General features: G+C 30.7%; 1 protein-coding gene across 1 annotated transcript in view; it reads right to left on the minus strand.

The window, feature by feature from the left end:
• Window positions 1-1,711: 1,711 nt before the first annotated feature.
• LOC129975671 (elongation of very long chain fatty acids protein AAEL008004-like) overlaps window positions 1,712-23,837 on the minus strand; it is a 64,542-nt gene continuing 42,416 nt past the window's right edge. The window contains exons 5-8 of the mRNA XM_056088790.1: window positions 20,571-20,627; window positions 18,642-18,747; window positions 15,954-16,090; window positions 1,712-3,726 (exon numbers count right to left, since the gene is read on the minus strand). Coding sequence (XP_055944765.1) covers window positions 3,409-3,726; window positions 15,954-16,090; window positions 18,642-18,747; window positions 20,571-20,627 — 618 coding nt within the window. The 3' untranslated portion in view covers window positions 1,712-3,408. The remainder of the gene's footprint in view (window positions 3,727-15,953; window positions 16,091-18,641; window positions 18,748-20,570; window positions 20,628-23,837) is intronic.

Below are 23,837 nucleotides of genomic sequence, written 5' to 3' on the forward strand. Positions count from 1 at the left end.
TTAAAAAAAAAAAATATTTTTTATATAATTTTTGTCAATGCATTCTTTTTGTTTCTGAGAAATTCAAATCGTGCTATTGTTTCATGAATATTTTAAAATTCTATAATTCACGGAATTATAGAATTCTATAATTTAATTCTAGATTTTAAAAAGTGTATAATTCACGGAATAATGTAGGTAGATTAGTAAAAATTGACACACGTGCTTGAAATGTCACGTGATTTTTTTAAAACAAAAAATTGCAAAAAATGACCAAAAGATAACGTATCGTATAAAAAAAGCAATAATTAGCATAACAATTGAATTTTAGCAAAAACTATATTTTTTATAACAAATTTTCAACATGCCGGCTGTCATTCACCGACAATACTGGTAGTCGAGGAACAGTATTGCGAACAGAACTGTACAGCATAGCTGTAGGTGTGGTGAGAAATTGTCGTCAGATGTTGCCTTTTAATATCCCTAATGCGATCGGACTTGCGACTTCAGGTAACCCGTGAAGTCGCAACCAATAATCACACGGATTAAGATCAGGGTGCCAAGCATGACGGCAGTAACGGCTCAGCACGTGATCCTCACCAAAAGATATGCACAGGGGATCTTTCACTTATGTAGAAATAGAGGGTAGAACGCCATCCTGCATAAAAGTCATATCTTACAGCAGGAGTTTATCAGTCAGGCAAATGATGCAATACTGTAACATATCGGCGTACCCCGCACCTGTCACGACTACAGTTTGAAAAGTAGAACCACGCATTTCCTCAAAGAAAATGGATCTAATCTGCCATCTATTAACCCGTTTTCGCACTTGTTTTTGTTTCAATAAAACCTCATGTCATTTCAAACACGTGTAAAATTTTTACCTCTCTAACAACATTATTCCGTGAATTATTGTATTTTGAAATGTTAACGGACTTATGAGTCAACCCGTATACTAACGGCGTAGCAAATGGCTGCCGAAAGCTGCTAATTTTTAGTAATCGCGGTTCAGCCTTTATGTTCATTGAAGTTAAATTAAGGATTGCTATATATAAGATTAAGCATATTAAAAACGATTAAACATATTTTTCAGAGGTCTTTTAAAAATTGTATTTAAAACTTTTTCGTAATTAGTTTTTGAATATGTGAAAGCTTTAAAAAAACATAGATAAAAGAATGTTTTTTTTCTCTGTAGATGAACTCGCCCTTGAACATATTTATCAATAAAATCAACTTAGAAATTTAGTTGATAAATATGTTTCCCGTTGTTTTAACTAAAAATCAATAATAACAAATGAGCTGAAACTTTTTGGACTTATTTTAACATTTTGGTTAATTTTTAGTTAAAAAATATAATTTAAAAATTTCGAAAAATATTACCTTAGTGAGAATCTATATCCAAGAACTAATTACTGGTAAATTTTAGAAACTATTAGGTAAAATTATAAAGAGAGTTTTGGATGATTTCTTTCATCACGCGTGTCGCAGCTTACAGATAGCTTGATTAATATACGCATTATCGTTAGTTTAATATAGCAGACTGATGCATAAAAATTATCAATAATTTCGCTTTGTAAATAAATAACATCTTTTCTTTTCTTCTCAAAAATTTTCTGGATGAAAGCATTAAAATGAACAAAATAAACAATAAATGTATACACATAAATATATATCGTTTTATTATAAAAGTGTAAAAATGACAAATACATTGTAACATTAATTGTTTGTTTTCAATAAAATTACATTACATGGTAACGCATTTGCACTGATTCACAGCAAAAAGCATTGCACATTATAAAAACTTATTTGAATATTAAAAAAATATTTTTTTAAATATGCAAACATACTACATATACATATTTGTAGATACATATTCCTATCTGCAAATTTAACATACAAATTGAAATCAATAATTTTCATATATCAATATTTTTTTTCTACTGATAAAATTAAACTTCCAAATGATTATAAAAAAGAGTGAAAAATTCATTTTTAATAATGAACAAAAAAAACTTCTATGATTTTTTTAAAAAGTAGAAGATCCATGCATAAAAGATTCTATTGATAGTCACAATAAACGTAACAATAATGCATCAATATATATTTCATTGACAAAATCTTTGATATGTGAAAATAAATTTTAAGTTTCACAAATTTTAATGCACTCGATTTTGTAGCCTTTTTATTTTAACAACAGTTGCCGTCAAGCATAAATTGTAGCAAGAAAAATCGCTTTTTCTTATCGCAATATCAAAATTGTGGACAAAATTCAAGTACAACATTCTTCGGTGAGCAGTATTGGAGAAAATGGCCTTTTTCTGCATAATAAAGATATATTTGGCAAAATGTGGTTGTTGGCGTGAAATTAAAAAAAAAAAAAAAAAAAAAAAAAAACTCCAACAACTCATTTCATAATTTCAATCATTAAATAATTTAATAATAAGCTTATGTTGGGTATCTTGTAAAAAGACGAAAGAAATTAAAATTATTTTTGAATTAGAAAAAGCACGATCGAATAATATGCGAAGCGTCTTTCAAAACTCGAAAACACTTACCCGTAATGCAACAATATTTTAATTTTCTTTATGAATATTTTATCGGGGAAAAGCTCAATGACGTAGAAAACAGATGCGGACAAACAAGTATGTGATATTATGGCAGTTTGTAATAAAAGAAAAAGATAAAATTTTTGCGCCGATAAACCTCTTTCATATGATGGTTATGTTATTGGAAATGTATGAAATCCAGTCACACTACAGAATGTAAAATAACAATTTTACGCTATTCCAGTCGACTTTGTAAAGACAGATAACAAGCATTGGCCGTTTTATTTTCCTTAAACAAATCCCGTATATTAGTTTGGTTTTGTGCTTCCTACAGCTTTAAAAACAACTTAATGCAACTTCTATGGAATGCATTTAATAAGTCAAAAAGTATGCGTCATTCTGTATGACATAGTCAAAAAGTATATGTCATAAAGTATGTGAATATTTTATTCGATACTGCTTTCATATGTACTGTAAAACTATCTGACAGTTTATACAAGTCTAAATATTCTACGTTACATCTTGTCCAAAGCATATTTGAATCCTTTATAAAGACAATATTCTATCCAGTGCCTTTTTTTTTTTTTTTTTTTTTTGTATTTTGCAGTAAAAATATTATTATTCTATATGATAGTTGAGCATTTTATTTGATGACTTTTAAGTAATTGCTGAAAAAGTATCTGACAAACTGTTATATATCTGCTGTATACACTACCATAGGAATGTATGTAAAATCGTAAAATAAAATAAAAATATTTCACTCTAGGTATTCTATAGAGTCACTGGGTTTCATAAATTGCCGCTATTGCACCACCTTTGCAACAATCTTTGCTTCAACACATATTTACTTAAATATTGCAACAAAATACAGTTATTCCGACATTTACAGCTCTTTGCCGGCAACTTTCTCATTCGTTCCTTCTGCCACTTTGGCTACGCCATTTTTTCGATGGTAGATTTGACCATTCTGTTCAGTCTTTTCTGTATAGTTGTGGCCATTTGCCTTCACGACTGTAGTTCCATCCTGCTCACTTGATTGAATGGCCTTCTTTTGTTTGTTATACGCATGGCGGTAAAAATTCATAAACATAGCCATAAATAATAAAGCATGGAACATGATGGCATAAGCGAATCCTTTATGGTAGCCGCAGTCGTAGAACAAAGGAATCATGGAATGGATGAAGGCGATAACGAATTGAACCTGAAAAAAAAAGATTAATATTAAAGTTCTTACATCTTGATAGTTATTTATCTATTCTTAATGGATTTTTTTTTTGTCGTGTGACTATTTTGAGTCAAACTTTTGCGCAGTAGCTTCTGAGGGTAAAGACCCCTGAGCACCCGAGGGCAGAAGCTTGACTTCTAGCTCATATGAAGATAGCACACACACACACGCTTGCAGAACCCCTTTTTACAGGGGGCTCATTCACGCACCTCACAGAGAGAACACAAGGAAGAGAACAACCACGCCCGAACCAGGAACGCCTAGATCACGGGGAAGACGCGCTACCCCTAGGCCAGGACGCTGGGTTTTTTATATTAGTAATAATATTCTTGTTTAATCCTTACTATCAGTAAAAGAAAATGTGCGAATGAGGGTGGATGCTCTACAGGACAGTCTTGCGTCTCAAAAATGGCAAATATATATTTTTGAGAATTGAAATATAATCCTCGGGGGAATTTTAAAATTTTTTATTATGGTATTAATTAATTTAAAATTAAGAGAAATTTAGGTGTCCTTCTATAACTTCTGAAAATATGAATTTACTAAAATAATTTTTATATCATTCTAAAATTCATAAAGCTTAAAAATTTAAAACAATTAATTCCTTGTACTAATATCGAGTTAGGTAGGATGAAATGCATTTTGAATTTAGAAATTTGTCAAACTTTTTTTTCGTAATTTTCGACAATTATTCATTATAGTAATGAAATTCAAACCATTTCCATTGCTTCATGAAATATTTGATAGTTTGATTTTTTTTCTAATACTGAAATCTAAAGAAGAAATATTCTATTTCTTATTTGTATTACTTATATGAAAAAACTAAGGCGTAGCTCCGTGAAAGATCATGTACGTGAACAATTATATTTTTAATAGCACTAGGATGTTTTGGAACTACTATAAATGGAAAAGGTGGAAGTCTATAGGTGTAAGAAATAATATTAATAAAAAAAATTGTTCACGTAATCTTATATATATATGATAGATATAGGTTATTAAAATAAATAATAATGCCATTAATAAAAATGCCATTTTTTTATCATAGTATATTATTATTCTATTAAAGGATTCATAAACAACAAAATATGCTGGAAAAGTTAAAAAGAAAATAATATAATCAATATTTCACATTAAATTACATTCCATATTAATTTTCTACAAAAAGTTTACCAGCTGATATATCTAATTTAACGGTGGTATTCTATGAACTGCAGAATCATCTGATTGTAAAATACAGTACTAATAAACTTTGATTAATTAACTAAAACTAACAAAAAACGAAACATTTCAATCCATTTTGTGCAAACAGCAACTTCCTATCAATATTCGTTTTGAATGATTGATTTTTAAATTTTCACCAGACTTCTGAATCACCCTGTACACTTTCTGTTTCTCTGAAAGATGAAAATTTTAATTCAACCGGTGTTAATAACATGCTTCAAGACTTTAATTGACCTACGTTTCACATTTCAGGGTCAAATAATGACATTTCCGCCATAATCTTAAAGAAAAAAAAAACTCTCGAAACGCCTTCTGGAATGTAAAAGTATTCAGAATTTTGGAGATATATAATTAAATGCATCGGATTTTCCCATGGACGACATTCGTGTTTTACAGGAAAAAAGGGGGTTGAGAAATATAACTTCCCATCCTTCTTGTTTCCCCAATTTCGAAGTAATTGGAAAACCACAAAAGATCACTCAGATCGGCCCACCTATTAACAATCTGATATCTATCATCAAAAAACAAATGAAATTTAAAAATCTGAAAGCCTTCTGGAATTCAGATTTTTTTAAAAAGATAATTAAATGTAACTGATCTTCCCAGAAACGTCATTCACGTTTCACTGGAAAGGGTGAGCTTTAGAATCGCCAAAGAACACAGGGAAACCCATTAAAGATCACGCACATTGACCTTTCTATTAAGATCTTGCAATGGGAACTTCAGGAGAAAAACAATGTATCTATTTTCGTCCAAAGAGCCTTATATTTCTTTGACATTTAAATTAGTAATGATTATTTATTAATACTTACACGTTATTAGGTTAAAAAATCCAGGCAAGATAGAATGAAATCAAATTGGTATTAAAAATACGGATATCGTTTTTGTAAAATTAAAAAAAAAAAAAAAAAAAAAAAAACTTATTTGAAATTTTCTTTAGAACTGGTTCCAGAGGAATAGATCCTACTATCACAGTGGCGTAGCGGTGGAAAAAATATATATCATTTTTTTATATTGGAGATTTTTTTTATATTAAGTTTTTAAAAAAATGAAAAGTTAATCTTTGCAATCGATATTTATATTTTCACTTATTATTGAAAAATTATTTATCTAATAAGAAATAAAGCTTATTTCTAATTAAATAGAAAATGTTAAAAAAATTAACCTTGATAAAATAATCAATGATTGAAAATCCTTAATATTTAGAAAGAACTTTAGTTTATCTAGTTTCAGTTATGTTAACGTCCCGTTGTAAAGCAACACTAGGGCTATTTTGGGATGGACCTCGTAACTTTGAACCGTGGTCAGATAACGAGGACGATGCCTGAGTTGGCACCTCCGTCCGGAGGGCGTTTGTGTCCTGACGGATTTAAGGAGCAACAGGCCCCATTACTCAACGGCTATTCGGTGGAATTGGATCTCGAATCTGAAATCCTACCATTCACCAGTCGAGATCTTACCACCAGGCCACCACGGCTCCAATTAAAAAAAGATTTTTGTAATAAAAATATAAAAATAAAATATACAGAATAATTTTCAAACAAATGTTTTATTTTAATTATATTGAAAATGTTTATGCTTTATATGGCTTCAAATAGTTTCAAATATCATACTCTTTTTTTCCCAACAGGATTAAACAGGAATATAATATATAATAGCACATGCCAAAGAAAGAGTTGTTGATTTTTTCATCCGATTAAAAGGCTATGATATTCGATAAAAAGCTGTTAATTTTAATTTATAAGAAAATTGTCATCATTATTAGGGGGAAAAATTACGTTAGGGAGAAACTATAAGAGGGGAGGCATCCATTATCATTTGTTACCCCGGATACTCCAAATCCTTAATTACTGCCCGGGATGCCGTCAGGTCATCAATCTTAGAAGGTGTTCATGGAGTTAGAAAGTTTATTGCGTTTATAAAATATTTTAAAGCAAAATATGACGACTGATTAAAAAAAAAAATCTCAGATCACCATTTAATTTTGCTAAGTCATTGATAATGACTGTTGTTGCAGATTCAAGCGTAATATTTAGGTGATTTCATCGTTAACATTTCGAAAAACATCTAACACTTTCAACAAAGGCAGCACGTCCATTAGGCTGTTGCAAGACCCCTCGAATTTTTTTTAAAGCTGCATTTCTATTTGTTTGTTTATCGAATTTCATTACTTCTCTTAGAATTCGATACTCTTTGCTGACTTTTTCAGTCTCAGAATTCTATGATCAACGAAATTGGCGGTGATGATGTCATGATCTCTTTATAGCGGTATAGAGGTAAGGGTAAAGGCCACTGAGCAACCGAGGGCAAACGTTTGACTTTCAGTTCATATGAAGATGACACACACGCATATGCACTTGCACAACCCCTTTCTACATGAAGGCTTATTCTCACAACTTACGGATTCGACACAGGGAGAGCCACAACCACGCCCGGACCAGGACTCGAACCCGTGAACCGGGGAAGACGCGCTACCCCTAAGCCAGGACGCCGGTAACGAAATTGGTAAAAAGCAATAAAAGCATAAAAAACATGTAAAAAAATGAACTAATTACGCTTTTAGTGCGACGGCGTCCTAATTTAGATATTCAGGAACTTTGTGTCCTTTTGGCTTATTGTCACAATACCACTCTTGTCAGTGACAAATTTAGGCATTTTACAGCATACATTTTTAAATTTAATTACTGGCCAATTCAGCTTTAAGTTTCAATATATTTTCAACTTAATCATTTTTGTCAAGATATGAATTTCAGCTAAATCTTTTTAACTTTAATAATTACGTAAAAATGTTTTTATTTATTTTTCTTTTTAAGGATGCATATCATGGACAAAAATGACGGCAGTTTCAAAAATTTTTAAAAATGAAAAATAATTATTAATTATAACTAAATAATAATTAATAAACTTCATAAATTTAAAGATTTAATTATCAAGTAGATTAAAAATAAATAATAAGCTTGAAATATAATATAAAAATTATTTTATGAAACCTGCCAAGCGGCTTGTAATATAAATGAATGATTGATATTTTAATATATGGACACGGGACACTCGAACGCCAATAGCTCTGAGGTGAAGCGCGTTACTTCAGATCGAAAGTTTGTAGATTCATTTCCTGAGGACGACAATACCGAAAGTTTCAATTTATAAATGATTTTTAGTTAAAATTTCTCCAATATTCTTTACTTTTCCAAAACGGTGTTCTGGAGCATTCCATGATGCTATTTAATTTCAGTGACCGAGATAGCCTGGTTGGTAGGGCGTTGGATTCGCATACCGTGGGTTGTGAGTTCGAACCCTCAAACCGAAGACTCTCCGTGTGTAGTGGGGGCTGGCGCACGTATAAATTTGTAGTGGTCCCAAAGTTCTCCATGTAGAGAGTAATACCACTGGGGGTAATGGATTAGAGGTGATCGTTCACTGGTTCAAGTCTAAACTACGATCTGTGGCTGAATGAATGAAATGCATGAATAAAGTTCACCCCGTAAAAAGGGTTGTGACGCGTGAGTAGCTGAATCATACTCTTGGCCCTAGATGGCGCTACTGAAAAACAAGAGACGCAATAATTTCGGCTTAAATTCGCTAACATAATAAAAGCGAGTTTGTCTATGACATGTGCCATCAGAAACAACAACAACAATTTAATGTTATGTACATTTATTTTGGTTAGGTTTTCAATCAAGTGTAATTATTCAGTCGTATTAAATTGCATTAGAAAAATTGGATTGTTACTTCTATTCTATCTGTCTATTACAATATCAAGTGACATTATAATAAATAAATAATCGTTTATATTATGATTAATTATTTTGATAATTCAGTATGAACATACTTTGTAGTTTAATATTTTATAACTGAATGACTTTGAATTGTATACAAATAACAGCATATAAGATTAATAATTTTTTTAAACTCTGCCTGTCACTCAACCTAGTGACCTTATGCAGTTACTTAATCTACCTGATTAGAAATCCTTCATTGACCGTTCTGCAGTTTATAAAAGAGTAGCAATTGTATTGGAAATAAATAGGTACAGCCGATTGGTTCAGATTGCGAAATGTTGCAATCTGAACCTGAATTGTTACATCCATTTTATTTGTAACGCACGTGTTCACCAAATTTGAGTTTTTGTGAGTCAAAAATGGGTGCATAACCCAAAATCAATTTCTCATATAAAAGCAGATTCTTTAAATAATTTCTTTAAATTAATGATTATAATTAAAAAACGTATTAATTTAAATTTAATGCTTTTAAATACTATCTTTTAACAGATAAAACTATTCTTAACGGTAACTTACAGCCTTTAAAACCTGCTGGAAAGGTATCTTCGAAACTTCCTCACATGCTCTCTAATCGAGGTCTTATTCCTTCTCCACGAAAAATATTATGGCCATAAATGCCTTGTACTGTATAGCAAACAATAGTTACGAAATATAGACCATCGGCGGGAATTTAGCATTTTTACTGAATCTGTCATGCAATTATATAATTTAGAAGCCTTTTTGCCAACCGAATAAAACCAAAAGTTGACATGGAATTACAATTGTAGTCACGAGATAAAATGTCGAATTTCATTGATTCCATTTATGAGTTATTAGGTCTACATGCATGCCTAATTACAGATAGACAGACGGTCAATCGTTTCACAGATTTAGTTCAAAATTTAATAAAAAAATCTACATTTTAAATATTAAATCTGTGTACAAAATTTATTCTATCTAGCTCTTTGCATTTTGGATGGATGGATGGATAGTGGGATTTAGTGGCGCAAGAGCCATATTTGACTATGCTGCGCCAGTCGTATGGTTAAAATATATAAGGCGTTTATATGTAAGATACTGTAGAATTAAAAACTGATTAAAAAAATTACATATCTTCAAACATTGTAAAAATTGGCAACGAAATGAAATGTTAAATAAAATTATAAAAACCAATTGCTTTTAAAAATTTCAAAAGATTTTTTGTGGGAACGTTCCCCCACGAGCATTTGCATGTCCACTGTTGAAGCACAGAAAAAACGTAAACGATGATGATCAAAATTAGGACACTCTGTTAAAAGATGAAGAACGGTTAAAATCACTTGTCATCTAGAGCAGACAGGAGCTCGATTACCGAATAAAAGGTGTTTATGAGTGAAACGAGTGTGCGGAACTAGTCAATGCGGAGTTGCATTTTGGAGTTACCAAGTTCGCTTGTAATCGATCAGCCAGCCAGACAGTCTTCCTGTGAATGGATTTCGTTCAAAATTGAATAGAAATCTACAAATTTGGTCGTAAGTACATATACCAAATTTCATCCTTCTAGCTCAAAATTTTTTTACATTTTCAGGTTCACAGACAGACATAATGTTATAAAATATGTTTTTCGAACTAAAAAGAGAGATCTGATAGGTGAAGGTACGTCAAAATCTCCAGTTCGAATTTATTGGCGAATGCAACATTTCCATTATATTTGTATATGAAAAGTTAAAATACTGTGTTGGGTTTTGATTTTTTTTTTTCAAAATGACGAATTGAAATTTTTTTAATTAAAAAAATGTTGTATTCTTATTGATTATTTCTTTCTTATTTTAACAAGTAAAATCAAATAAATTGTGTCAGAAAAAAAATATTGAAAACTCGCATTCCAAATTGCGTTTGAACCGTTTAATTCCTTGAATAACATCACCAGGAATATCTCCTTAATTAGGCCAAGAGAATATTGAGTGTATCGGAGGAGACATACGCACGTTCAAAACATCAACTTTCCACGTGTTTAGGGGTTTCACTCCACTGACTTCTGTGTGACCATCGTTACACTTGGTCGCCATGTATAACAAATTGAGGATTAACCGCACGGCGCAAAGATCCACAGGAAAAAGTGTCAATTCTGGGAAATTGGAGCGCGCTGATAGTTTTTCTGATAAGAACAACAAGCCAAGCAATTAGTTTTACTGTTTTGTTCTCTTTTAATAAAAAAGAGAGTGCTATAGTAAGTTGATAGGAATTAATTGGATTCCCAAGCCGGTACAGTAAAACAGGAAATCAAATTCATCAACTTCATGTAAACAATTTGCTACAGCAAATAAACGCTACCAAAATTTTCTACAAATAAGTATAAGCAGTCATGTATAATCAGTCTGGTGATCTAGGTTTAGTTTAGTTTAGTTTAGTTATATTAACGTCCCGTTGTAAAGCAACACTAGGGATATTTTGGGACGGACCTCGTCATTTTGAACCGCGGTCAGATGACGAGGACGACACCTGAGCTGGCATCCCCCTCTCCACACCACACCACACCACACCAGCGGGAGGACGTTTGGTCCGACGGATTTAACGTGCAACAGACCCCCTTACACGACGATTCTTCGGTGAAATCGGGTCACGAACCTGAAACCCTACGGCTTACAAGCCGAGACCTTACCACCAGGCCACCGCGGCCTCTGGTGATCTAGGAGAACCGAGTTAAATGAAATTGGTGGATAAGTTACTATCCAATTTGTTTCTTTCTTTCAATTATATTGTTCATAAGCTTACAAACGGATTGATAACAGATACACTTCTCTTTCGCAAATTTTGTAGAATTTAATTTCTATACATTTATTATGAAGATCATATATCAAATATCATCATTCAATGGCATTATGTCTTTTGAATATTCATATTTACAGGTAAGCATGACAAATTTCAAATGTTATAATCTCAAACTCAGGGAGGCCTAAAAAGTGAAGATACATCAAATTCAAGAATTTCAACGATTTCAGTATTTTTTTTTTTTTAAATACTTTGTATATCAAAAAGCAAATATATAAAAAAATTCAAATAGAAAGTAAAGCTTTTTTTTTCTTTATATTCAAATCAGACGTAAATGTATTATTTTTTAATGAACTTGTAATGAACATATTGTGAATAAATTCAATTATTTTATGAATTTGTATTCAAATCCCAGACAATGGAGTCTAGTGCCAGTTTAAATGTTAATGTTATACTTGGATCAGCTGCTAGTATTGTTATTTCACTTCCTCTTTGCTTTTGATATCATTAAGAAACATTTTAATAGAAAATCCATTTCATATTCAGATCTGATTCTTAGCAAAATTTTAATAATCTGTCTGCTGTATGAGAGATAATGTTCAAATTAATTAAATTTAATAGAAAAAAATAAACCGAGAAGAAGTTGTCTCCTCAAAAATTTCTCGCATATCCTGTAATAAAATTTTTAGCCTCCCCCTTCTCACAAAAAATATGAACTTTGGGAAGATCGTGAACGCCACAAGTGCACAAGCTTTTCAATTTCAGAATTTCAAGCATGAACGTTTTGTGCTACGTAGTGAAGAAAACCAAATTTATATTTTAGGCTTGTTTTATCCGATCGATCGAAATCAAAATTTAATATAGAACTACAGGTCTACACGTACCAAATTTCATTTATTTAGGTTGTGGCGTTTTTTATGCTATATCGTTTGCATGAATGCAAATGAATATGCAGACCAACATATGGCCAGCGGCATGATAAATTTAAATAAATCGTTGGAGTTGATTTACGCATTAGATACCGAATAATTGTGTATAGATTTTTTAGATCTTAATTTTAGATCTTTTTTAGATCTTTTATATTATGTTATTCACTTGCATTCTGAAAGATAGACAAATAAACTTCCTGCGAAAGGATTTCGTTCAAATTGTGATAGAAATCTACACATTAGGTGTTCAAACTACATACTAAATTACATTTGTAAAAACATTTTTAAGTTATCGTATATTCACAGACAGATATAATTTCAAAAATGCGTTCTTCGAACTCAGTGAGGTCTAAAATGTGAAGACTCGATCAAGGTTGAATTTTTTTTGGTGATTTTAATATTTTTCTTTGTATTTATGCGAGAAAGTAATTATGTCTACTTTAGTTAACGACGGCGGCAGTTAATAAAATGTTAAAGTGGAAGATGAATTTTGAGATTTTAAGTCGAAATCGGATACCGAGGAAAATTTGAGTAAGGACCCCCTTCGCTAAGTTCCAGACCAGGGGAAGGGGTTTGAACATACACAAATTAACCCTTTAAATTTTTTTCTAGTCATATTATGTTAAAATATTTTTAGGGTTGAAATTTGAACAAGAAAAGGGATTCATTTAGCTTATTATATAAATTTAATTTGATTAATTAATTAATTTGGTAATTAATAATTAAGTAACAAATCATGACACATCATTTTGTGTGAGATAAAGAACTGAATCTAAATTCCTGTCTTTCTAAAAAAAATGTGTCAGAACTTATGCCAACCTACAAAATTTCATACAAATATTGATAAATTTGGTGGGAAGCATAATTCCCACGGCCCTAGGAAAGGTTAAACGTGCAACATGTTTATGCAGAATACATACGCGTGGATGACATGAGGTTTAGAACTTATAAGCATCTAATTTTCCACCAGATGGCCTCTGTCTCTATAAAAAGTTAGATACATCATAGACAGTAGCAGAATTAGAGAGGACGAAACAAAAGGGCCATTTTCAAATGTTTTCAAATCTCCTCTTCTTATCCAATATCATAATTTCGTCCTTGGATTAACGCTATGATATACTTCAAATAGATTTTGAGGTCCCCCCGCGTCTCAAGCCACAAGGCGAGCGCCTCTGACGCCTATGCGAAAAACCACCACTGATCAAGGATTATCTTCTAATTTTGAAAAAATAACAATCAGAGATTTTGGATGATGATTGCTGCATTGTAGCAAACATTTGATAAAACGATAATCCATGGTCAAACAGAACGTTTATTTTTAAAATCATACCTGAATACTTGAGCGGATATATTTTAAGAGCATTATAGATTTGTATCAGCTTAAGAATCAAATAAATCTTTGAATAGATCTTCATTTCAGAAATTTCTTAAACAGAATTATTATTTAATCCGAAAATGCTATTTAAACCGAGATTTTCTTCTATGTTAGTAAGTGATGACATATTACCATTCATGAAAGCACTAGACCATGAATACAGCACAAAAAGTTTCGCTTTCATTCAAAAACGCATTATTCGAAAAATCCGAGGCAATATTTTTAAAGCGATTATATTCATATAAAAATTTAATATTTAGCCATGATACTTTTAGTTATCTATGATACTTTTAGATTAACCTAATATTTCAGATTTCATTGACAAGAACTATTCCCGCCATTTTGGTAGACGGGGCACCGAGGAATGTTTATTTTAATAACCAGGGCAAGCAATAATTTCAAGTGATATCAGTTTGACTTAATACCGAAATACTAGTAAAATCTCCTTTTCTATTAACAATTTCATATCGAATTAAAAATCTACCAATTTTTATAGATAATCAATTATACGGGGGGGGGGGATAAAATTAACATGAAAATGAGATTGTAAAGGGTTCGGCTGAAATCTACTTTAATGTGCCCCTTGTGTTTGTCGCCAATATAGTAACACAAACCGGTAAGCGAAGTTGCTCTTCTAGCTAGTCTTACACAGTACCATTTACTTTGTTGGCCATCTTGATATCTGATTTTTGGAGGTCTGGTATTGTAGGCATTCTTAACGATGTGAAGGTGCATACTAAAGTAAGTTTCAATTAGGGTTTCGATAAACTTTAAAGATAGAAAAATTATGCGAATCAAACTCGCAAATTGTGCCGCTTAATTTTCTGAAATATCTGATTTCATGCATATACCGCTACTGGAATATTTCAAATTTAATATATCTTTCAACATTGCATACACTGGCTCCCAAAAACTGAGGACATACCATCCTTGTTTTTCATTATATTTCTAAAATAACACGATAAAATTTCTTCTAAGTATGATACTGATATAAATGTTTAATGCTTATTAAAGAATGCATTAAGCAAAGAAGCAAAAAGTGAAATGATAACAGCTCGACTGATGAAATTCTGAAGTTGAAGTTTCTAAATTGGGAGTCATCGTCAAAATTTACTCCAACCCCAAAAATATACGGAGAAAATTTGTGCGTCATAAAATTTCCCAATTCACACATATTTCGTAAAAATCACGATTTGATCACGAGTCTACTTCTTAAAATGAGCCTATATAATGAATTCAGTGTTGCAATGTACTTTTAATTATTAAGCATGAGAATTTTACTTCCTTTTTTATAACCGAACTAGACTAACTGTAACTCAATTTTGTAGTTAAAGAATTTGTAACTTTGAGTTCGTCTTTCTTATATATAAATTTTATATGTTTACTAATGTGAATTTAACTATTGTCTAAACTCTTAAATAGGAAACTAAACTCTTAAATAGGAAACTAAACTCTTAAATACATTTTTAAACCTTTAGTGAAGAGAGAGAATAGTGTATACTCAATTTTGAGAACCATTGTATCTATACACAAGAATGTTTTATTTTTTTCTGAATATTTTTACCATGGAGAAAGGAAATTATTTTCAACTTAAATAAAATAATTATGAAAAGTCATGCCCAGGACTAAAGAATGTCGAAGTTTAAAAATATGCAAGAACTTTTCTCCTTGTGTTGTTTAAAAACACTTAGACGAATTTGCTTTTAGTATTAACAGATTAGTATTAAACAGTAGTATTAACAGATTTAGTTAAACTTTTAGTATTAACAGATTTTAGTATTAAATTAATAACAGATTATTACTTTGTTTTATTATAACTTCAGTTTCAAAAATCTTGTAGTTAATCATATGTTTTGAAAGAACATTAATTTTTTGAATTATTTATTTATTTTATTTTAAAGTTTCTTCCCCGATATTTTGATGTAAATGATTTTATGATGACTGAATAACAGTAAAAATGGAAGAATTTAATAGAAAATACTATTCGATAAAAAGAACACAATTATTTAAAGCATTTAAAACCCGGAATTTTTGCAATTATGAAAGGAACATAATTGTATCAATAATAGATAGTTATATAAATAGAAAAATTATTACTCTTTAATGCTAATATTTATAATGGTATGCTCGAATGGGATTATATTATATAAAAGAAAAAGTAATTACCATCTGCAAAATTGTGAGGTATTTCTTCCACCAAAGATATTTCCTCATTCCAGGTCCTAAAGCTGCTAAACAGTAGTAGGAATACATAATGGTGTGGACAAAGCAGTTGATGAAAGGGAAAAAGGCATTATTTCCACCTAGAAATATAGTTTAAATCAGGAAAATATTTTAAAAGAGCATCTGTTGTTCATAATATTGCAACGCATAGTCTTATTTGGAAATTGAATCAAAAAATTTCATCTGATTGATAAATTTGAGTATTTTTCTGAAAATTACAAATTCTATATTTCGATTTAACTAAATATAATTTGAAAATGATACTATCAGAAAATACACAAGCAAAAACATTTTTATTTATAATGAATGTGTGTATTGCCTTTCTACAGGCTTGACTGTTTGGCCTAGAGCAGCCAAACTTGGTAAATATGTACTTTGGAGGGATATATGTACTAGAGGGTGCATATATACCAAGGATCTAATTAATTAAAAAAATTAAGCGAAGCTTTGAAGTTTTCTCTTAATATCAGAAAATATTATAGCACAAAAGTGATTTTTACATCATGTTGAAATTCAAAAATTATCTTTTCAATTAAACCGATTTTTAACGTATAATTTCATTTTTTATTTTTAATTTTAAACATATTTTTCAAAAATTTATTTCACACAAAATAAAATTTAACTTGCATGAGCACGTTACACAAGAAGGTGGGGGTGGGGGGATGAGCTTTTATCAATGTGTTGCCATCGGGTTGTCAATAATGTTAACAATTAAGGAAAAATAAACCTAAGAAAGTGTAAGTTTCAGCACGTGTCCACAGGGAAGAAAATAAACATGAATTTTTTATAAAGATAAGTTCAAGAACAAGGTTCCTGCGAAGTTTCAAAATATCTATAATATTAATTCAATTATTATGTAGTATTTAAGGTAATCGTGGTTTATATATATATATATATATATATATATATATATATATATATATATATATATATATATATATATATATATATATATATATATATATATATATATTCCATTCGGTTTCCAATATCTAATTCCTAAAAAATTATCATTAGGTAGGTATAAACATCTAGTAGGAAAAATGGTCTAAATGAAGAAAAGGATAATATTTAATGCAGTTTGAATGAATAAATATTCCGATGAATGAAGAATTTTATATTTTTATACAGACCTTCGGTTCTATGAATATTTAGTAAAATATTCTTGGGGCATTAAAATTTAAATATAAAAAAAGTTCCACTTTATTCCGAGTAAAATCGAGAGAATTAGAAAATTTTAAATATTACCATCTGATAAAAATGCGCCATTTTCGACCACTGCATTGATCATCTCGATCAACTAGATAACACAGGCAAAAACTGAAAGCAAAGCGTTTAACTTCATTTGTCTTTTTTTTTTTATTTTATTTTATTAGCTGTCTAAATCTACGCTTGTTTCTTTGTTTCCTCCATCTCTTCATTTTTATGTTGATTTGTGTGTGTGTGTCTGCTCTCTCTCTCTCTCTCTCTTGTGTGTGTGTGTCTCTCTCTCTTGTGTGTGTGTGTCTCTCTCTCTTGTGTGTGTGTGTCTCTCTCTCTTGTGTGTGTGTGTGTCTCTCTCTCTCTCTTGTGTGTGTGTGTGTCTCTCTCTCTCTCTCTCTTGTGTGTGTGTGTGTGTCTCTCTCTCTTGTCTCTCTATCTCTCTTGTCTCTCTCTCTCTCTTGTCTCTCTCTCTCTCTTGTGTGTGTGTGTGTCTATCTGTCTCTCTCTCTCTCTCTCTCTCTCTTGTGTGTGTGTCTATCTGTCTCTCTCTCTCTCTCTCTTGTGTGTGTGTCTATCTATCTCTCTTGTGTGTGTGTGTGTGTGTGTGTGTGTGTGTCTATCTGTCGTGTGTGTGTGTCTCTCTCTCTTTTGTATGTGTATCTATCTGTCTCTCTATCTCTCTCTCTCGTGTGTGTGTCTATCTGTCTCTCTCTCTCTCTCTCGTGTGTATGTGTCTATCTGTCTCACTCTCACTCTCTTGTGTGTGTGTCTATCTGTCTCTCTCTCACTCTCTTGTGTGTGTGTCTATCTGTCTCTCTCTCACTCTCTTGTGTGTGTATCTGTTTCTCTCTCTCTGTCTCTCTCTCTCTCTGTGTGTGTCTGTCACCTTTAAACACCAACTAAATGAAACCGTCAAGCTCCAGAAATAAAGAAATGAGTAAAACTGTTTAAATTGATTTTTCTTTTCTGTTCGTCTTTTTATAAACTTTATGGTCACCGAATTAAATTTTTTGTTTCTGTTATTGAGACATAAGCAAAAGAATTTTCATATTCTGCTATTCAAATACGCAGCGAATCTTTAGTTAAATTAAATATGAAACCCATTCTGTTAAAATCACAATAGTCTCAGTAATGTATCAACCTAGACATCTTACTAGTATAGATTTATCAAAATGAAAATTATAAAATTTTCTTTTAAATTGTATTTTTAGAGTTGGAAATTGAAATAACTTGCGAGTCAATAAAGGACATTAAAATATTGGAACCTGTGGTAAATTTTCGAGTTATTTTTAAGAAATATTGAATTTTGATACATTGAATAATCTCAATCCATAGCTTATACTTTCTTTTTGCATTAATTTACTTTAAGATTCTAAGGAAAGGTATAATTCGACAAGGAAAAGAACAAAAACATCGCTGTTTACTCACCCGCGCCGAATTTCATGCCGATCCATATTCCCCAGGCTACCAATGAGTGATGAATGACATGCAACGCTGAAATATGAGTGAATTTCTTACGCAGCACGAAGAAAATCTGAAAAGAGCAAAATAGAATTAGCAGTTAACGCAATTAGCTAAAATTAATTCTTGTTTTAAAACATGAACAGAATTTTCACGAATTCGTTTAAATGTATATTATAAAGGAAGAAATATCTGGCAAACATTTATATATGCAATATGGTTTCAAAAAAATTATTCCTTTCAAAAAAAAGGCTATCTAAAAATTCTTTAATAGTATTTACATCTGTCTGAATTCGAATTCGAATAGAAATCTTATTCTAGAAATATTATTCAACAAATTAAAATGATTTCTATATGGTTGTTTTTAGAAAAAGTGATTTGAATGACCAATCCAATAAATAAAGCCATTAAAAAATTGTTATTGTTTTATTCGTGTCTAAATACATTTCGATTGGATTGTCTTCTGTGAATGCTTCAAGTTAGTTATTCTAGTTATTATATCACATTGAACAGTTGTTGTTGTGTTGTGGCTTATGGCACTTTACAGGCCCGCTGACAGTTATCTGTCAGCGATTTAAGCCGGGTCAGCGTCTCTTTTTTTTTCAGTAGTGCCAACTAGGGCCAAGAGTACGACTTTTCTACTTCATGCGTCCTATTCGCTTGCACAACCCCTTTTTACATGGGGAGGGGACATTCATACACCTCATAGATAGAACAAAGAAGAAGAAGAGCCATGCCCGAACCGGGACTCGAGCCCAAGACGCCCAGATCACGGGGAAGACGCCGCCCTACCTTTATTCAAAAACACTGGCCCTTTGAACAATTATTATATTATACAAAATCAACACAACAACAACAGGAAATTTGAATTTATTTAGTAAATTGAAAGGATTTCTTAATTTGATTGTATACATAATCAACGCACACATACCAACTTTTTTTTTTCATATAAAATAAAGCTTTTTTACTACAACTGATCCATGCTGATAATTGAAAAAGTAAATTCAATTATCTAAAATATATGATGGCTAAGAATTTTCCTTCAGAAAAGTACAATAAAAAAATTGAATAGCAATAATCAATAGACCAATCTGACAATTTCGAAAAAAAAAAAGATGAATGTGTACTATAAAAAAACGTGAAAAGATAGATATCTATAATTTATTGAATGGAGTTTGTAACAATTGAATGTGGAATTAGGGCAATTCATCAAGTAATAAAAATAATATTTTTTTTTAATTGAAGGTAATCAGACCATTTTTTTATTGTTCCATTTAATAGTACTACTTACCAGAGCGTTAAAAAGAAATAATAAATTAAGATTCTGGTATAAAGTTTCGATTTCATTCTTTAACCTTGGAAGCAATTGACACATTTGAATGATTTTTATGTCAAGAAGTTTATTAATGAATGAAAAAAAATTATTAAAATGCGGTATCATGTAAAATTAACCCTTCGCATACAATGACGATTTTAACTCGTGCTTCGTGCAGTCACTGAATTACTGAAGTTTTAATTTTAAATCTGCAATAAAGAGAAAGTAAGCAATTAAAAATGCAAAAACAAATCACTTAAAAACGCTTTAATATCTTAAAATCCCTTATATTGTTATAGGAATTAAAATAATAATAAATGTTTCAAATACGATATTTTCAAAAAGAGAATCTTTCTTTTTGTGGATATGCATTCATACTATCCTTTTTTGGCGACCGGTTGATACACCAAGAATATTTGTGGTGTTCCGATTAAATCTCGCATGCATAACTTGAAATGTATGATTCTCTCAAAAATGTATTTTTAAACATCAGTATTCTTAAGTATCAGTATAAGTATTCTTAAGTATCAGTATCAGTATCCTTTCACATATGCATATCAAATATCATGAATTGGACTTACCGTATCAGCAAATTCAACTATCTTCAGTAGTAAAAACCACCAACCAATTGAGATCATCTGCAAAAATAGATAAATAAGTAAAGTAAGAATGACATTTTAATTTTGGTTTTCGCTTTCAAAGAAGAAAGGATTTACAAAACTTAATATTAAAATTGCTCAATATTTTGTATATTTTCCCAAAACAATTTCTATAATTCTATTCTTAAATCATAACAAAATGTCAAGGGCTATTTTTTTAAAAGAAGCTAGTTAATGCTCAATCAAGTGGTAAATGGGACGTTTGTAAAATGGAACAGGACAGAACAGTCTATTTCACCTAATAGTAAACAACCGATTTACAATAAATAATATCATATAATTCTTTTTTATTTGAAATTAGTATGCAAACGGTATATTTATTCTCTGTGTGCACAGAAGCGATACTAATCCGTAGTACTTTCGTTTTGTCTTTCTGTTGATTTGCGTGCGACACAGTTTTGTTTACATTACTCTAGATTAATAAGAAAGTCTTTTTGACAAAAAGGGAAGAAAAAGTCCTTTAGGCAGAATTATTCGGCATCCTTTGAGAGTGAAATTCAAATTGTTCTTAAATTGTATAACTTTGCAATTGCAAGAATATATTCATGCTCCGGTTGTTTGTAATTGATTTATGAATAACACTATAGAATATTTGAGTAGTGGCAAATTTCCTACTAAGCAAACTAGGCAAATTGTCAAAGGCCGCAAGACAAAGGGGGTGAGAGATTATTATTGGATTATTATAACGTTGGATATTATATAACGTTGAGGCTTTGACTTGCGAGTTTCCAGTGCCAAATATTTACGGTGGTAGAAGTTCCTGTGGTTTTCGGTCTTATACACCCTAGTTGATGGAAATCTCGAACATTCGTAACTAACAATTCTTTTATACGCGAGCACGGCTACAAAACACGAGTCATTTTGTAACCATTAATTGGTAAATAATCCTTTCTTAGACTCTTATTTTGTAAAAAGATAATATCATAACATAGGTGCCCAATGCGAGGCCCCAATTTCAGACTGGGTGATTTAAGACTGACAGACATTGGCTAGCTCAAATGAAATTATATTTAATATCTAATGAACTACAGCCAAAAACCATTAGATACAACGCATTTAACACATAAAGCAAATTAGACACATCCTAACAACCCTACATTGCCGACGGCTAGAGGTTGACTACCTGTTTATCTCTATAGCCGCTAGCGGGCTATCCTTCTCAAGAAAAATGACTGAATTTAATTTGTAAAAGTGAGTCCTTTTTATATTTGAATGTGAAATTTCAATATTTAAAGATTGCCTTCGCTGGTCCATGTCAGGCATATTTAAATTTGTTTTCCAATGTATTAAATTCAAAATTCGATCTCTAGCAACAATATCCTCAGTCCTCTTCTTCGTACATGAGCCAATCATTAAATTAGTATAAAAATTAAAAAAAGAATGTGTTTTTCTAAGCATGAGTTTAATACTGAACTTCTAGAAAAAAATATTCACATTCCTATTCTTCCTACATTTATTAGATTGGTATAAAGTATTTTAAAAGAAGAAATTAAAAGAGTTAAGGTGTACGTACACACTTGAAGATTTTTTTTTAAATTTTAACTTTAAAAATCCAGTTTTTTCACAATAGGTTATTAATATATGTTTAAACTCATTTCAGTGAGAAAAAACCATATTACACTCATTATTAATTAATTAAATAATATTTAATGAGCTAATTAGCCTATTTTTTGAAACATGATATCTTAAATTGTAATTTATACAGACACACAATTCTAGTTGAAAATGATGCCTAATATTAGTCTTCATGTTGTCTGCCTCAAACAAGTTATAAAAATGTATAGTTTTTTAAAACAATTTTTTCATCAACGATGAATAGAAAAAGCGAGATTTTTTCTGTCATTTTAACATTTAAACAGCTATTAAAAATTTATTTCTATAAATATATCTTTCATTGAGGCACAAAACATCCGCTATTTCATACAGATTCTTTTGATAAATAAATAACTGTATTTGGTTCATTTCTTGTTGAGTTATGATTGTTTGAATGAAGCAACATAGTGGAAAAATATCATTCTTCATAAAATGAGTTTTAAAAACACCGTAACTAGAGTTTTTAATAAAAGCACCTCAAGAAAAATAATTATAACTCGAGAAATATTTGAATATTGACAACGTCTTGGTATCGTTTGAAAGCTAAAGGATCAGAGGAAATCAGAGAAAGGATCAGAAAGGATTATTAAGCAATAAAAAAAATATTCGATATTTTGAGCGATTTTCGAAGTTTCAAGTGTGTACATATACCTCTGCATAAATATATCATTGCACTATCCATCTTGGAGCAGTCCATTTACATGGAGGTTAGAGAAGGGAAGCGGCAGATATTTCCGTGCAAATAAAAAAAATGTTTAAAAAAATCGCATTATATTACAATGAATGCTTCTTCCACTATAGTGCATCCTTTGAACACATTTTTAGGTGCAATGAACGCTATTTTCCTCGTAGACATCAATGAGTAATACAAATTTGAAGCAAGTTAATGGGTGGAGGAAAACTTTTTATTGAAAACGTTGTGAGTGTTTGCTGTTTTTCAAGTTCCTAATTAGTTTATGTTTTCCGTGGGATTCACACAGAAGGATGTATTTTAAAACTTCTCTTCTAAGCAATTCCGAATTTCTCATTTGGCAACAATCATGATAGATCCATAGTCTATTTGTAAATCTCTATATAATAGCATGATTATGTCGTAATCGTCAATATTGAAAATCTATTTTTGGCAACAAAAAAAAATGTCGATTATTTTTAAAATTCAATATTCTTAATTTTTTAACAGTTTTTATTATAAAAACGTTTGATTTTTGTTTCTATATTCATTCTTTTCGAAGTTACATTCATTTTCACATTTGCATAGCACATTTTAATGCCATTTTGTGTCTTCAGATGCTGTTTTTTCACTCTGAATTACTAAAATATTCTTGTAAAAAGAATCGTAAATTAAAATCGGAAAGCAAAATTTTCTATGTTCAGATTTGGAATAATAATTTTTCAGTATGTTTTGTAGTTTCTGAACTATATTATCAACTACCAATCTGTGCATTTAAAAAGATTTCAAAATTCAAAATTTTGTTGAAATTGTATTTTAATCACTACGACCTTAATTTACACTTAAGCTTTGAAAAATCCACAGCGACTTTTTTTTTGTTTTAAAGGGGTTAAATATGCAAAAGTCCTTTGAAATTGAACAAAAAC

The sequence above is a fragment of the Argiope bruennichi genome, chromosome 7 (assembly GCF_947563725.1).
Source record: "Argiope bruennichi chromosome 7, qqArgBrue1.1, whole genome shotgun sequence".
Taxonomy (NCBI): Eukaryota; Metazoa; Arthropoda; class Arachnida; order Araneae; family Araneidae; genus Argiope; species Argiope bruennichi.